At 40.0% G+C, this 18,355-nt stretch overlaps 1 protein-coding gene across 1 annotated transcript in view; it reads right to left on the bottom strand.

Moving 5' to 3' along the window:
* Positions 1-14,887, bottom strand: part of rasal2 (RAS protein activator like 2) — a 93,859-nt gene extending 78,972 nt beyond the window's left edge. The window contains exon 1 of the mRNA XM_044368413.1: positions 14,315-14,887. Within this exon, the coding sequence (XP_044224348.1) occupies positions 14,315-14,426 (112 nt within the window). The 5' untranslated portion in view covers positions 14,427-14,887. The remainder of the gene's footprint in view (positions 1-14,314) is intronic.
* Between the last annotated feature and the right edge of the window lie 3,468 nt (positions 14,888-18,355).

The following is an 18,355-nucleotide window of genomic DNA, read 5'->3' as shown; positions in this document are numbered from 1 at the left end:
TTTTATTTGTATTTGAATAAAAGTGGAAAGAGGCTTAAAAATCCTGTTTTTGTTTTTATTACACTATTAATTTTAGAAAATTTAGAATTTTAGAAAGGTGTTATAATAAGTGTTCATGAATAAACTACCTTATGAAGGAGGCAACACATCAGGTCTCGATCTGGACTGGGGACTTTACTCATCGACTCATTGCAGGCAGACCTTTGAGTATTTATACACCCATAACTCAGAGACAGCACAGCGTGTGATGTGTAGAAGAACTTCAAAGGTGATTCTTGCTTTGCACTTTTCATTTATTGCCTATTTTTTTACGACCTAACTTTGTGGAAAGGAGAAGAGGAAACACGTGATGGAGAGTCTGGTGGGAACTGGTATTTTAATTTTTTAAATATTTGTATAAAACCTATTATTCGTGCTTTGCTGAATGACCTATTTGTATTTGGGCACACCCCTACTAATAATGCTGGTGATTGGCTGTCTAACGTTACACGTTGTAGAGGGATGCAGGAAAAACACTACGTTACACACAGAGACGGCGCTCGTGTGTGTGTGTGTTTTTATTTTTAGAGGCTTGATTACAAAGTGCGTCAGACGACCACGAAGGGAAACCGTCACGTCAGATTAACAGCAGCAGCGGTGGTGAAAGAACGGTGAAATAAACTGGGACAATTAGCAAAAACGCTACCTGTATTTCCACACATGGCTAAGAAGCTAAGCTAATATGGCGGCCGCTAGCCAACGCACAAGTCATCTGGAAACAGAAATAATGTACTGTGAGTAAACTGGACTCTTTAAGTTACACCTTCCAGCTTTTATACATTTTTATTTATTGATATTATGTTAAATCCGTTTATTTTTTAAGCTATAAAACTGCTTTGAAACATGATGTACCAGTACGTGAAACGTAATCTTTGTGTTAAAACGGATTTTATTAAACAGGTATTGAAAAAAGTAACGTTTAGGAGCCGGTATCAAAGTCAAGGTATCAGTAACAGTATTGTAAAACGTTTGAAGGTCCTCAGCCTTGTTTAAGAATGTACTCGGGGCCGCGTGGATGTGAGTCGCGTCGCGTGGACGAGCCTTGCGTGAACCTGCGTCGTGTGGACGTGCTCCTGGAAAGGCCTCATGAGTTTAAACTGACTGACCACCAGCGGATGATCAGCGGGGGTGAAGAGATTAAGTCTTCTTGCCTTCGGGCCTCCAGCCGAGCCGAGGGTGGTGGTGTTATAAATATTCATTAACATTAATCCGCTCCCTCTCGCTCTGCAGGGCTTCTGTGTCCAGACAGGAAACAGGAGCGGCGTCCCACCGGGAGGCGACGAGGACGCCACCCGGGTTTGTTAGAGAAGTGACGGCGGTGACGTCAGAGGTCAGCTCAGACGCTGCAGAAGAATCTCAATTAAATTAAACAGAAGTTTTATTCATTTCAAGTTAATTCAACTTCAAATGTCTAGTTTTCATTTTCAGACCAGTAGATTTACGCAAGTCCAGTTTGAGGTACTTGTACTTTACTTGAGTATTTCCATGTGATGCTACTTTCTACATTTCAGAGGGAAATATTGTACTTTCTACTCCACTACATTTATTTGACAGCTTTAGTTACTTTTCAGATGAAGATTTGACACAATGGATAATATAACAAGCTTTTAAAATACAACACATTGTTAAAGATGAAACCAGTGGTTTCCAACCTTTTTGTCTTTTGACGTCTTACAAAAAGCAGTGTGTAGTCGGGGTCACATTTCACATAACTGATCCAATATTTCAGCAAAAATCAAAGATTAGAGAAAAAGTCCAAAAACTGAAAACAGATTTGTGTATCAGAACTTTGTTTTTTCTTCTTTCCTCTCCCATTAATCATCTCACCACCCCTCAGATTTATCTGCTGACCTCAGTTCTTGGCTGTTGGGACGGATGATTCAGTCCTCGCTGTGTTTCTGCAGTAGAAACGTCGTTTTCACTCATCATGAATTTTATCTCCTCTGCAGCACAAAAACATGTTACACAAGACTCCAGAAACTCCTGCAGGTTAAAGGACGAATTCCCAGTGTTCCCAGTGTGTTAAACCAGCAGTCAGGTGTCCATATGAACAGTGAAAGATAAACTTTTAAATACATTTGTGCACAGAAGGAGGACTGTGGATTTTGTCCTCCATCACTTCCATTGTGAGGTCATTATGAAGGATCTTCTACTGGTCAGTAACAGGAGGAATGATTACAGCTCCTGACTGTTGCTGACGTTTTAAACACGTAACTGTCTCGTCTTATCTCGAATATAAATCAACCTCCACTTTTTCAAACATAATATCCAGATATGATCTTATAATCAGGGCCGATACAGTAAAACCTTCAGTGTATTATATTTATCTCTAGATGAGTTTGTTTGACTCTTGAGACGACAGTTAACTCACATCTTTAAACCAGGCAGAGGGATTTCTATCTAACCAGGTTAACATGTCTCTAATCTGAATCAAAATAACTAGAGAGAGCAGCAGAGACTCTTCCTCAGTTTGTCTTCCAGGATAAATCTCATCTTCATCCTGCTGGGCTGTAATGAGCAGAGGAGGCTTTAAAAGACGCAGCGCCCTGAGTGACCCACATATCAGCATTTATTGGATAATGAAGCGGCTGGTGTCCGGGACGACACCGCATGTAGGTCAGAGCTAAGACCCAAGAAGGCTAAGCCGAGGAGTCCTGAACGGTGCCAAGTCTTCCACCCTCCACCCACCCTCCACCCACCCTCCCTCTACTCTCACTCTACCCTCCACCAGCCCACAGACAACAGGGACCGAGAGAGTCCCATTCCTGCCAGACTTCCTGTTGACATGAGGCTGACATCAAAAGACTGAGGGGGGGAGAGAGAGAGAGGGAGCGTGTGAGAGTTTCAGTACAAACACCAAAGCTTTCTTTATTCTACACCTCACTGTGCTGATAACATCCAGCAACACTCAATCTGAAGAAAACACCATATAAAATAAATATATATAGATATATGATTTAAGTCAGAAAATATGTGATCAAAGACCAAATAATCTGCCCTCACTGGTCGTCTAGTCTAACCAGTCGCCTCCCTGATCGCCGTGAAACAAAACACCAGACCTGAGCAGACTGACCTCAGCACATCAACATCAAGTCACTTAAATATAAAAACTATTTAAAATCTAAATAAATTAACTAGTTAAATAAACGTTTCTTTTGTCTCTGTTTCAGCCGTGCGTCTACACAACAACAGCGACCTTCCAAAACGTTTCCAGAGGGGTCTTAAGTCTTAAAACGTCGGCTCTGTTCCAGGTGGAAACTGAGCTGAAAGTCGTAAAGAAGAACTTTGTGTCATGTGATCATTTTAAACAATCAGTACCTGAATGAATGCTCAGTGATGACTGGCTGGTTAACAGGTAGAGTTTATGAGACGCTATTAAATCCTCGTTCTGTTGTCTGACAACAGAAACAGAAAAAATATGTAAATGAGAACGATTACATCATGAATCCAGCTGCGTTAAAACAGCGAGGGAGCAGAGTGACACTCAGCGGAGGCATTTAATAAGACACATAATCAACATTCATCTTTTAAGTCATTTGTCAAGTAAAAATGGTTGCAGATTCTCAGATGGGAGGATTTGCTGCTTTTTAACATCTTTGATGACAGTAAACTGAATATATTTGTGTCGTCGGTCAGACAGGACAAGACATTTGATGACATCACTTTGGGCTTTTATTTTATTTATCGACTTATCGTTGTAGCTCTGATCATAAATCCATCACCAACTATTTCTATAAGTTCTTGCACTCCAGGAGATCTTGTGGGCAGGAGCGTCGGATCTAAAGGACAGACCTTCATCCAGAAATATTCAATGAAGTGATGAAGGTCTGAGGACCAAACTGTTGTAAATAAATGCTAAAATTCTCTGGTTCCAGCTTCTGAAATGTGAATATTTTCTGGTTTCTTTAACAGTAAACTGAATATCTTTGGCTGTTAGTTGGAACAAAACAAGACATGTGAGGTTGCAGTTTTGGGGAAACAGTGATCGACATTTCTGACCATTTTCTGACATTTCATAGATCAAACAACAGCAGCTTTAATCAATAATGAAATAATTGTTGGTTGCAGCCTCAGAGCAGAGTCACAGACTGTCTGCGGGGATCGATCGGACCAGAGCTGTGGTCATAAAATAATAATTTAATCTGTTCCTCGTCTTAAGCAGATGCAGCTGTGATGCAGATTTGTTGAACTGAAAAGAGGACAAAGACGACATTTAGCCGTTTTAATGTGGTTCAGGTGTTTCTCTGTGAACACGGCTCACTTTTAAACACTGTTAATGTGGACGCACGTTGTTTTTATGCTGTTTTAGAGGTTAGACAGTGTCGTGTAGCTGTGCTGTACGGTCAGCAGTCTCTATAGACGTTTTTAAAGAACTATTGAGGACCCATCGTTTTAAATTGGCTTTTGTGTCTTCTTGAGTTGTGTGATTGGTGTGTGTGATGTGTAATGATTATTTGTTCATGTGTTTCTACTTGTAGTTTAATTTTAACTTGTGGCACATGTTTTTACTCTATGTGTGTTTTTATGGTCTTATTTTCAACTCTTATTCCTGTGAAGCACTTTGTGAATTTCATTTCTGTGAAAGGTGCTATACGTAATAAACTTATTATTATTATTATTATTATTATTATTATTATTATTATTACTGTAGTCTCACTGTAGCTGAATTCAAAATATAGTTGTTCTCATTTACATACATTCATATGTTTTTGTGGTTCCGTTGTCAGACAACAGAACAAGAATGAAACAGTAATTGTCCCATAAACTCTACCAGATACCCAGCAGTCATTTTCAACCTGCTGCGTTACAGTATTAAAGTCATTATTTTATAACTGTGATGTCATCTGACAGAATCAAACAGGTTAATGACAACAGTTGCACTGTGTGTTCGCCGTTTCCCCCGAACACACTGAAACACAGCTGGCGTTAGAAGATTTACACTCTGGAGAAAACAGATGGGAGACGATGTGTTTCCACATGAAACCGACTAAACGTAGACGCAGTCTCAGTCGGGAGGAACCGAGCGGACCCGTGTCGACCTCTATCGCAGGCTGTGAAGTCAGCAGGAAGCATCGACTCCTCCGAGAACACAAAGGAGACAGAAATCATTCGCACCTCCTCTCAGATCCGCCGACAGTCAGACTGTTTTCAGCCTTTTTCACACCTGCAGCTTCAACCGGGAGCCTCACAGGTGTACCGACAGCTCACCAGTGTGTGGAGAAGCACGGGTCAGTAAACGAAGGACGCGAGTCGGGCTGTGATCATCTGCCAACCGGCTGGTCTGAGCAGGAGAAACATGGAGGGGAGCGAGTTCCCTCACTGAGCTGGTTTAACCCAGGAGGGTTCAGCAGGTACAAGATCCAGACGCATAAAGGATGCGAACACACAAAAACCATGAATACGCCTTTTTCCCAAACATAAGCTGGTATCTCTCTCTATCCAACTATATCTATCTATCTATTAGGGATGTGCAGACGGCTCTGTATTTGTATCTGTATTTGTTGAGGCAGCAAAATTATTTGTATTTGAATAAAAATGGAAAGAGGTTTAAAAATTCTGGTTTTGTTTTTATTACGCGTTTAATTCTAGAAAATTAAAGTGTTACAATAAGTGTTCATGAAGTGTTCCCTTGGGAGCACTTCATTTGTGTCAGTAGTTCAGTTTTATCTCTGGGGAACTCCCCCAACTCCAGGACTGATGTCCAAACTAGGAGATGTGAGTCATGTAGCAGGTGGATGTGACTCCCCTCGTTAAGACCTGCTGATAGACGTCACAGCGGAGCAGAGGAGAGACACTGAGATAGTGATGTAACCGACCTGCACGCTGCTATTTAACGTTTTGTTTTTTCTTCCTGAAAACAAATAATTTTTAAAATATTTGTATGAAACAAATATTCGTAAAAAAAAAACCTACTATTTGTGCTTTGCCGAATAACGTATTTGTATTCGGACACACCCCTACTATCTATATATATAATATATAAACATGTGTTTCTGTAAAGTGATCTGAGGGTGATGATGTGGAGATAAAATATAAGCTGTGAAACATTGTTTAGTTTGATAACCAGCTGCACTGATGGTCTACACAGCGATCTGTAACACGCCAATCAAAGCTGTATTTATAGACGTATTATAGATCAATTACTTTTACATGATTAATTAATTTACACAGGAGTCAACATTTTATTTTGTTTAATACTCTTTTTTATTTCATCCTTAGTTGTGACATTTTGTAAAGTCAGATACAAGCTGTAAACTAATCATTGATTATATCTCTGAGGCGACGGCGGTTTACGGTCCATGTGATGAATTAATGATACAGAAACTGTTTGATTGATTGATTGACAGCTGAAAAGACTGGTGGAGCAGCAGCGAACTGATATGAAAACATCTGGTAAAAGACGTCTTTGTCCATTTATGGCTGATTGTGGGAGTGAAAATGAGCTTGTGCACATGTCTCCAGTAACACAACGTCTGAGATTTATAAAGCTTAACTAGTTTAGTTTAGTTCCTACTCTGAGTGTTAAAAATGGTTAAATAACTTCATGATCACCTTGGATTTTATCCACTGAGCAGCAGTCTGTACAGTATATTGCAGTTTTATTAGACTCAGCATTAATAAATAAGATCAAAAACAGTTAAATACTGTTTAGAGTTTAAAACAGTTGACTGGAAATCACTTGAAATGCAGCTCAGTGTCTCATAGATTCATATTATTCATCGTTAGATTGCAAGAACTGTGTAGTTAATGTTAATCTACAGTTAAATAAAGAACATAATACCAGTTATTATCCTGGAGATGGTTGGTGGTATTGACACTGTCGGCATGTTTCAGATGGATACAACAGAAACATCTTTATCAATCTGACGAAACCCCACACAGAGTTTTATACATCTGGCTGCTGGAATCTAATTTATGTTTCTGGCTTCGGGCCCAGACGGGGAGACGTAACGAAACATTCCTGCTCCTAAAAATCACCGAGAGCATCGAGAGGAAACAACACGCGGTGAGGGAAGACAAACACAGAGTTGTGGAAGGAAGTTAATCAGGTGGAAACCCAGAGGACGAGTTTAGGGCCTCCGTGATGTATGAGAACACAACCTCAGAGCTCAGGGGGGTTCAAAAATGAAAAGTCACGGCCTCCCGCTGCTTCATTAGACGCCACTTTGTCGACTTCTTGTCCTCATCCTGCCGGAAACCAGGGGCAAGACCCGGCAGCAGCAGCAGCAGCAGCAGCAGCAGCCTCGGGCTAAAAATAACCTCCAGCCATAAAGAGACCGATAAATCAGCCGCTGGATACCAGCAGAGGGAGGGACGCGGCCCTGAGGAATCCTGGGTAAAACCCCCGCTGCTGTCACTGATCTGAGGACAGACGACACGTCCAGAGGAGAAACAGGAAGTTGGGCCACAGCGGCGGCCTCTGACGTCAGACTCCAGAGGTCCAAAAATGTTTAAACAACTGGAACTTTTTCTTTGAAGCGGCGCGGCTGAATCCTTCAGACGAGGGTCGAATGGAAACGGATCGCTGTAATAAAGTCGAGGTTAAAAGTTCATTCACCCGTTAAAAATCTCTCACGGTCAAGGTCCATTTAGTTGCTGGAGCTTTCTATCAAATTGCACAATCTTTATCAGAAGATTGAAATGCAGATGTTGAAAATCACGCGTTTCTGAGCTCTTTAAGGTCTTTTCTTGTGCATGTTGTCTTAAATACTGAGATTATTTTCACTAGCTGATCGTTCTGCTGATCAGTTCTCAGATTAATAGATTCATGACGTCTTTTATATCTGATATAAAAGATATTCAGTTCATCAATCAGTGCAGCTGTGATTCTGGTCCCAGTGCTCCCAGTGGGTCCTCCTCTGTGTCCTGAAATAGACATCAGCGTATTTCTGACCACAGAAGCTGGACTCTTGTTTTGTTTCAGAGGGGATATCCTGTCGTCCCCCCCTCCCTCCCCTCACCCCCCCCTCCTCCTCCCCCCCCCCCTCGCCTCATCCTGATAACAGCCGGCCCGCAAGGAACTTTCCATTTCCTCCTCTGATTCTCTCTCTGCTCCATTGTCCTGAAGACCTCCAAAACCGTTTTCAACCTGTTCCTATAAACTGTGTGAACTTTACACGAGACCGCCGCGTGTCAGAGGACGACCGGCTGGAGATCAATAATCAATGATCGATGATCGTCGGCCTCTCGTGATGATCCAGATATTTACACCTGAACAACCTCTTTGTTGTTCTCATGTTCATGTTTCAAGGTTAAAATCTGTCACAAAGAAACTAATATCAGTCAATCAATCAATCAGTCGACTGATCGTTTAAGTCATTGTTTCAAACAAAAACAATATTTGAAGGTTCTCAAATGAAGGAATTCTAAGGCTGCAACTAACATTTATATCATCATTGATTAATCCATCGGTTATTTTTGTGATCGATCACTGTTTCCCAAAGATTACTCATCAATGATTTGTTTTGTTCAGATCTTCAGTTTACCGTCACAGAAGACTAAAGAAACCAGAAAATATTCACATTCAAGAGGCTGAAATCAGAGAATTTCTGTTTTTTTTTTCCTTAAAAAATGACTCAAAACAATTAATCAATTATCAAAATAGTTGGCGACTAATCGATTCATCGACTAATCGATTCATCGACTAATCGTCGTCGTTTTGTCTGATTAACAGTTTATCATCATGAATGATGAAGAAAAGCCTTAAATATTCACATTCAAGAAGCTGAAACCAGAGAACTTTTGGCTTTTTTGCTTAAAAAGTGACTCAAACGATTATTCAGTTATTAATATTTTGCTGATTAACTGATTGATTAACTGATTGATAGTCGCAGCTCTGATTAAAGGTTGAATCGTGCAGGTCAGCAGCTTCCTGGACGTGTTCAAACTGAGACGTCATGAGTCATTTTAAAAAGACGATTTAAACGGCTTTAAAATGATAAATACAATTAGAAGAAGAAGACAAACGAGTGTCTGTCTGTTAGTTTCACACAGGAAACGTGAAGCCGAGCCGCCGCCGCCGCCGCCGCCGCCGCCGCCCGAGTCTCAGGTGTGAAACAAACTCCCACAATCCTCGTCCAACCGTCCAACGTGGAGGCGGAAACTCTCAGCGGGCGGCGACGCCTCCGTCAGCTCAAACATCACCGACAGATGGAAGAAAGCCGTCCTACTCTGACCTTTGACCCCTCCAGAGGGAAATATTGTACTTTCTACTCCACTACATTTATTTGACAGCTTTAGTTACTTTTCAGATGGATAATATTGTTAAATGAACTGATCTACTAACATCTAAATATATCTTCTTCTTCTTCTTCTTCCTCTGTTAAAACTGTTCAAATCTCAGCAGTGAGTCACGTCGCTGCACTTTATAAACGACCTTTTATGACCTTAAAGTTTGAAACTCACATGTTAAGATCTTTAACACACAGTTGAAGTCTTCTTTAACCATTAACATCTGGATATTTTAGTGACGTTTCTTTTGCTTTAAGTCCTTCTGAAAACCTGCTGTGAAGAATAATTTTACTCTATAACTAACAATTATTTCTATTATTCATTAAGTTACAATCTGTTAAAGCCCAGGTTGACGTCTTCAAACAGCTCGTTTAATCTGATCAACAGTCAAAAACAAAAATATATCAGTTTACCATCAAATAAATCTGAGATTTGAGCAGCTGGAACTGGGAAATGTTTGCTATTTTTACTTCAAAGAAAATGATCAGAATAGTTGCAGATTAATTTTCTGCTAATTGGTTAATTGTTTCATCTCTATTTTAATCCACAAACTCGTTAGTGCAGTTTGTGGCCACAATGTGTGAGAACAGTTGAGAGTTAATTAGTGTCAGTGAAGCATTAAACCAGTCAGAGGATGAAATAATGCGACATATGTTCCTGAGCCTCTGATCCGACTTCACTGCTGTATGATGATCTCTAGCTCAGCGGGAGGAAGAGGAGGAGGAGGAGGAGGAGGAGGGAGGAGGAAATAGATCAATCCTGTGTTTGGGCGTCAGTCTGCAGTCAGCTTTAATAGGCTTATATACCGCAGCCTTTCTCTGGATAATGCACTTTGTGGATGCTTTCAATGATCCGACACACACAGACGGATTAGATCTACATCCTCGCTGCGCGCACAGACTCATCATCTTCATCACCAAAAGTTTCACCAAAGTCTGACAAGTTAGTTAGAGCGACGCTAGCAGTTTCCCCCCTGCTGCCAGTCTTTGTGCTAAGCTAAGCTAAGCTAACCACGTCCTGGAGATGAAGCAGGAAGAGACTTTATCATCAGGGGCTGATATGAATCTCTCAGTTTCAGCAGAATATTCACGTTCACTTCACCATAACTGATCTCTGGACATGACTCAACACTATAACTGATGCCTCTTCTGTTAATACACCTTCATAGAGCCGCAACAATTAGTCCATTGACAAAAAAAATGTATTTCTTGACAATCTAGTAAACAAAAATACCAAATATCTGCTGGTTGCAGCTTCTCAAATGTCAAAAATTTGATGCTTTTTTTGTCATAAATGACAGTAAACTGAATATTTTTGGGTTGTGGACTGTTGGTCGGACAAAAAATATTTATTTGAAGACGTCATCTTGGACTGTGGGAAGTTAAAACGGACGTTTTTTAACATTTACCCAAAAAATCTTTGGGTTTTACACATTTGAAGACATCATTGGTCGTAGTAAAACCCCAAAATATTCAGATTTACCATCACATATGATAAAAAAAAAATCATATTTGAGAAGCTAAAACAAGGGAACGACGGGTTAAAGTACAGGTTCCCAGTGTTCCCAGTGTTCCCAGTGTGTTAAAGCAGCAGTCAGGTGTCTGTAATCATTCCTCCTGTTCATACTGGATATTAAAAGATCCTTCAAATGTGTTTTCAATGCATTTAAAAGTCTGTGTGAAGCTTCTATTCAGCTTCAGCAGTCTGAGTTAGTCATATCAAGTGGATATCTGACACATTTACAGTCTTTTTAGCATCAGATTCCCTCTTTGTGTTTTGTTTTAAGAAACACTTGAAAAACTGTGAACTCGTCCTTTAATTTTTCTGTGAATCATCTGATCGATAATAATCCAGCATCCAGGATGGATTTATAAAGGATCCGTGAGTCGTATTTCTGGGTGTGAATCAGTTAACACGTGATGAAAACACATGTTTACGCGGTGAGGTGGCAGTGAAGGCGGCGCGGCAGCCATTGTTGGATCTATTTGAGGTATGTGTGAGTTGTGGATGGCAGCGAGGAGCCGGAGTCCTGCCGGGTGAGATCACCGGCACAAACCGGCTGCTGACATCACACTCTGCCAACACCGGGGGGGGTGGGGGGGGCAAACATCCTGACACAGTCCTGCTCCCACAGATACCGGCGCTGCATTCAAGGAACATGGGAACAACCAGCTCTTTGCAAACTATCACTCACATGTTTCTGTATGTAAAAGCTCAAAGTTTTACAGCAAAAACGACTAAATCCTGCAGGTTACTGAGTCTGAGTCACACTCCTGTGAAACTGGAAGCAAATTCTACATTTTAAAAGGTTTTAAATCGATAACATGCATCAACAGAACATTAATTTACACCAGTTTTGACTAAAGGTTTACGTCACTATTCTCTGCTGTCAGTTTCTGTCATTATAATCTGAATATGTTTTGGTGTCAGACTGGTGTTTACGTCAATCATCGTAATCGTTGCAGCTCTAATCAATTACTTCAACAGCAGTTTATCACAGTTATAGTTCTCTTTATTTTTCTCTCCATTAAATATTGAATGAATCGTTGCAGGACTGCTGGTGACATCAGAGGAAGTCAGTCTGAGAGATGACATCAGCGGTATTTTTCCTAATCAGAAGCTGGATTCTCCCGAGTTTCCCACGAGCAGTGAACGCAGCGGAGAAGCTCCAGGGTCTCGTTTTCCCAAAAGCATCCCAAGACTCAAGACGCTCGGAAAATCTGTCTTTTAGAGAAGACGAAGGAGTGACTCCTGAGAACATCTGAAAGAACCTAAAACATGTTTTATTCAAGTTTTCGTTGTTTTTGACCAGTTTTAAGTCTTTACTTCCATCATGAACACTGACGTTCTTCACTTTAAGTGATGTTTTCTTTCTGTTCATGGTGTGTTTGTGTCGTTTGTGTCACGCTGGACGTTCAGCAGGTCTGATACAGACATGACGACAGAATGACGCACGTTCATGAAACCTACAGGAACTGAATCTGATCTTCAGTAGTAACGTCGGCCTCCAGCAGCAGATCAATCAACCAGTTTAGCCATTTCCAGTCAGCAACATGAAACTATAGAGACTGTAGACTGTTTATAACACTGAAAACTGCATTTTATGTATAAAACATGAACTATGTGAGTAGTTTACAGCTTATAGACTATATATATATATTTAGGAAGCACTGTTAACTTCTATGATTGATTGTTATTATGAAAATATGTCCAGGTTTGATTTTTAACCTCCTGAACCAAATACGACCTGAGATAACCCCAAACACACCTGAGCTAGCTACCCCCCACAAATAAACACAATAACATACAATAATAATATAAATTATGATTAAATGAGAGTGTTTGTACAGCTTCACATCACTGCAGACTGTTCACAGCTGAGTATTAACATGTGTCTCAGGTGATCTGATCACAAGATTATCAATAGTCGTAGATTAAAAGGATGAGTTCCCAGTGTTCCCAGTGTTCCCAGTGTGTTAAACCAGCAGTCAGGTGTCTGTAATCATTCCTCCTGTTCATACTGGATATTATAAGATCCTTCAAATGTGCTTTCAATGCATTTAAAAGTCTCTGTGAAGCTTCTATTCAGCTTCATCAGTCTGAGTTAGTCATATCAGTGGATATCTGACACATTTACAGTCTTTATAGCATCAGATTCCCTCTTTGTGTTTCTATCAGCTTCAGATAAACTTTTAAATACATGTTAACGGTCAGTATGAACAGGAGGAATGATTACAGCAAGAAAAACAAGTTTTAATGTTCATTTGGGCTCCTGAATGTTGGTTTAAGACACTTTGTGAAATTGTGAACTCTTCCTTTAAGTCCGGTCTACATAAACAGAGGTCTGACTGGTCCTTCCTGACTGGACGATGTCTGACGAGGGAAAGTTGAGCTTCACACCTGTTGCCTTATGAAAGAAAGAACATTAAGTGGGTTTAAAGTTCTCTGAAACTTTTATTTTAAGGAATAAAATAAAAAGGAACAAATGGAGGTTAAAATTGGACAACAGCTGCAACTGTTTCATCCAGAAACTCTGAGTCATTTCATCCCGTCAGTCACTTTGGTCCATCGCCTGGTATGTTAGAGAAATACAGCACAACATGAGATAATACTGACGTGCTTACATTTGCATTCTGTTCCTTTTATTATTTCTTCTTAAGTGTCAGAATCAGGGCTGCTGACAAACTTTAGTCCTCATGTCTTTACTGAGAAACACTGCTGAACACCAGATACCGACGTCTAACGAGCAGAAGGCCGTGAAATCTGAAGAAAAGCGATAAAACTGAGATGGTTTGATGGATCCAGCGTCGTGTAGTAAAGGAGAAAGTTTCCTGAACTTTCAGCTGAGTGTTGGTGTGTCTGTTGTTGGTGAAATATTTTAACCTTGGTGTGATGTTTTATGGCTCCAATGAATACAATTAATCCTTTGTTTAAACTGGCAGCTGTTAGTTCATTCATTTAAAAACCACCTTCATATCACAGGAGGAGACCTGGTGATCAGAGGTGGAAGTAACTAAGTACATTTACTCAAGTACCGCACTTCAGTATAATTTTAAGGTACTTGTACTTGTAGTTGAATAACATTAATCTCTCCCGTTAATCATCTCGCGACCCCTCAGATTCATCCGGTGTGTTTTTAAAGTAAATTAAGGGACAAAACTCTTTACACACAACTTAAAACTTTCACTTCTTTCTACTTTTACTGAAGCCGGATCTACTTTTGGAGACACATGTCATGAAAACTGTTGGGAGAATTTAAACCCTGCTGACCTCTGACCTCCTCAGTGGAGAGGAGAGACGGTGGAAAACTGGAGGAAAGCAGAGGGAGTAAAAGTTGGCAGCAGAAGAAGAAGCGACTCCGGTTTCCTCTCAGCCAGCCAGCCGGTGGCCGGTGGCCGCCATGACCTCGGCTGTTACCTGGCTCTCCAGCCGGTAACCGGTCTCCAGACTACCGGCTGAAACGTGCTACGGGTGTGTGTGTATGTGGGGTGGGGTAGGGTGGGGGGGGGTCATTGTTGTCCCCTTTTATGTGTGTTTTTCTTACCGTAAACCCGGAGCCACCCTTGCTGCTGGGACACGGTGTCCACCAGGGGATCCAGGAGGCTCAGCCCGCCGTGAAGAGACTCCACGTCGCCGGCCACCGAGTCCGTCTCCATGTCCGAGCGGTTACCAGAAAAAAACTTGTTCTGTTTAAAAGTAACGTTATCCCTCCAGAAGTGACCGTTAGGCGGATAAACGGGAGTGTAAGTGTTTATAGGACCGGGGGAAACGCGTTAAAAGTCGGTGTTTTAATCCGTCACGGGAGAGTTTTGTCGCTTTGACCGCCCAGTTGCTCCGAGCTAGCCGTTAGCTGAGGCAGCAGCAGCCGGCGGCGGCGGTCCGGCAGCCCGGCTGGCTCTCCCTCATTGTTCCGCTCTTCCAGGTGAGCTTTCCGGGGTTCAAACTTCCAACAAGCCGGCGTCCGGGAGAAGCGGAGAGTCCCTTTTAAACTCCTGTCCCGCGGGGGAAATGTCCGCTCAGAAGCCGCTGTTAAGCCCACTGAGAGCCGCTGGAAGTGAGCGGACTCACGCTGTCTCCGCCGCTCCGGCTGGCTGCCCCGCACTCTGCCGGGCACGAGCCTGACACCGGGCGCGCTCCTGCGGGAGAAGACGGCACGAGAGCGCGCAGGAAAGTCTGAGTGAAGGACAGTGATAGAAAGTAACTAAGTACATTTACTCAAGTACTGCACTTCAGTACAATTATAAAGTACTTGTACTTTACTTGAGTATTTCCATGTGATGCTACTTTCTACATTTCAGAGGGAAATACATTTCACTACATTTATTTAACAGCTTTAGTTACTTTTCAGATGAAGATTTGACACAATGGATAATATAACAAGCTTTTAAAATACAACACATTGTTAAAGATGAAACCAGTGGTTTTTACATCGCTGAACTGGTACTTTTACTGAAGTACTTCTTCTTCCACTTCCATGTGCTGCAACGTCACCGGCTCGAGTCTGTCTGGAGTTACATGTCAATCACCAAGTCTCTCAAATTAAGTAGATTTTAAGTTTCCCCTTAATTGAAACACTCATTTGAAATATTTGACTCTTGCATTAATTATAATTAATCATATATTCGTATTCAGGTCTATCCTAGATGTGGGCTAAACTACTGGACTGTAATATATAAAAGGTTTATATTAAGGGTTTTTAAGGGTGTAAAAAAAACATCACATTAGAGGAACACCTTCATTTCTACCTTAAAGGAGCTATTTTTTTTAATCTAGAGGAATCAACCCAAATGTGTCATGAATGAAAGGTTAAATTAATATAATCATATATTAAGGAGTTTAAATTGTTTATTTCCACAATTTAAAGTTATTGAATATGTAAGTAAAGTACAAGTACCTCAAACCTGTACTTAAATACAGTACTTGAGTAAATGTACTTAGTTACTTTCCACCACTGATTATAAAGTATCCATCAGTGGAATAATCAGTCAATTAATTGAAAATGTATCTGTAACACTTTTAGTTGTTGATTGATTAACTGATTAGTTTGATCAAGTAAAAAATTGATCAGTTCTCTGGTTCCAGTTTGTCCAGTAGCTCAGATGTTCTTGTTTTCTGTTTTATATCATTATAAACTGAACATCTTTGGGTTTTTCATAGACTAAAAAAAATAATTGATTAATTTAAAAAAAAAAATTAAATAACTGACAGAAATTCTAATTAAAAATTATTATTTGCTGCAAAACTATGAAGAAAAAATATTAAGATACAAAGTGAAAATGTCGAGATATTAAGTCGTAATTTTGACTTTTTCAGTAAAATTATTAAGAAACAAAATAAAAATAAAATGAGATCATAAGTCAAAGTTATGACTTATCCAAAAGCAGACTTTAAAAAAAAACTAAACTATGAGAGTAAACCAACATTAAGTTTCTCTCAGTAGAGTATTAGAGGTAGTTGGACAATTTTATGAGGCAATAAATAAAAAATTAATGTGAAAAAAATGTGATAAAACAAGAAAAAAAGTGAATTATCATAATACTTCAAAATCAACACTATGAGCTAATAAGTCAAAATTATGTCACAATTTTAACTTATTTTATAATTTTGACTTTGTTGATCTCATGTTATGTCTCCATGTTATTTCCTATAATTATGATTTTAAAAAATATTTTTTAAACATCATTCAGTCAGTCTTCCTCCAGTCATGGAGGGAAGTAAAAGTTTTATCATCGTCATATTTACAATATAAACCAACATTTTCTGACTTCTGGATGAACAGAAAGAGAAATAAAGCTGCAGGTATTAAAACTAACTTCCTGTTTTCCTCCCAGACTTCCTTCTTCTCTTCCTCTCCCGTTTATTTGTTCTGTTTAGAAAAAGTCAGCGTTCGTTTGTTTATTTTAACTTTCCAACATTTTAAACTTGTGTGATTTTCTGTGTGAAGCTCGTGATCAGACGTCTTCATCTGTAGTGGAACAAATATTTATGAGGATAAAGCAAACAGCTGTTTCACAGCTGGATGTGCTTGTTTACTTCTGTTTGGAGTCTCCTGCCTGTCAGAGAGACTCTGCCTCCACCTGCTGCTCACTGCAGGAAGGACACACAAGAAACAAATCAATAGATATGACAAAATAATGCATCTATTTATCAATCAATCAAACTCTAGTTGTAGAGCAGCTTTACCTTTGACTGCTTCACAGATGATTGATGAGCTGATAATAAGAGAACAAATGTAAACAGTAAAACAATCTGAGACTAATGCACACGAGAAACAATGACATACAAATAATAAAGACATTGTGAAAATGTTATAGATTAAAATAAATTTTTAAAAAAAGATAAAACAGAATGAAATAAAACTAGATTTAAAATAATAATAATAATAATAATAATAATAATAATAGATAGATAGATAGATAGATAGATAGATAGATAGATAGATAGATAGATAGATAGATAGATAAAAAAACGAAGACAAATAAAATTGATAAGATGGAAAATAAATAAAATAAAATTTTACCATATGAATACAATAAAAAAAATTGATAAAATACAGACAGAATAAGTGTTTTTTCCTCTCTTTATTTCTCTTGTTATGTATATGTTGTGGTTTTAATAGTGTTCCTGTATGTAAACACACACACACACACACACACACACACACACACACACACACACACACACATACATATATATATATATATATAGAGAGAGAGAGAGAGAGAGAGAGAGAGAGTTTACAGTACAGTCATTCAAACAGCAGAACAGACAACTTGAGCATCAGGTTGGTATCCATGGCAGCGCCCTCCAGTGGTTTGCCTCCTACCCAGCAGACACGTCATTCTCTGTCAAAATTGGAAACCTCTTCTCCTCGTCTGCTCGTCATCACCTGCGGAGTCCCTCAAGGCTCCATCTGAGGGCCCATCCTATTCATCTTATACATGCTCCCTCTTGGCTCCATCTTCAATAAGCATAATATCTCCTATCACTGCTACACAGATGATACACAGTTATACTCCCATTAGAACCTGGTGATGACAATAATAACACAGTTAGGTCCCTTCTTGACTGCGTCCTGGATATACAAAATTGGATGGCACAAAACTATCTTCAGTTAAATGCTAGTGAGACTGAAGTGGTTTTATTTGGTCCCTCTGACTCCAGTGGGGGTATAGCTAATCTCTTAGGGCCCCTGGCCCCTTATCTTCATTCTCATGCCAGAAATCTCGGTGTTATTTTTGATTCAGCTCTAAAATTTGATAAACAAATTAATTCTGTTGTCAAAGGTTGTTATTTCCACCTATGAAACACTGACAAATTGAAACCACTCCTCTCATTCAACGACTTGAAGACTGTCACAACCGCTCTGATTTCCTCCCGTCTGGACTACTGTGATGTCCTTTATCTGGCTGTTAGCCAGTCTTCTCTGTCTCGCTTGCAACTAGTGCAGAACGCTGCTGCTCGGATAATAACTGGCACAAGGAAGAGAGACAGCATCACACCTGTACTGGCCTCCCTGCACTGGTTACCAGTCAAGTATAGGACTGAGTTTAAGGTCCTTTTATTTGTTTTTAAGGCTCTACAT

The sequence above is a fragment of the Thunnus albacares genome, chromosome 12, assembly GCF_914725855.1.
Source record: "Thunnus albacares chromosome 12, fThuAlb1.1, whole genome shotgun sequence".
NCBI lineage: Eukaryota > Metazoa > Chordata > Actinopteri > Scombriformes > Scombridae > Thunnus > Thunnus albacares.
This window is presented reverse-complemented; position numbering and strand designations above follow the sequence as displayed.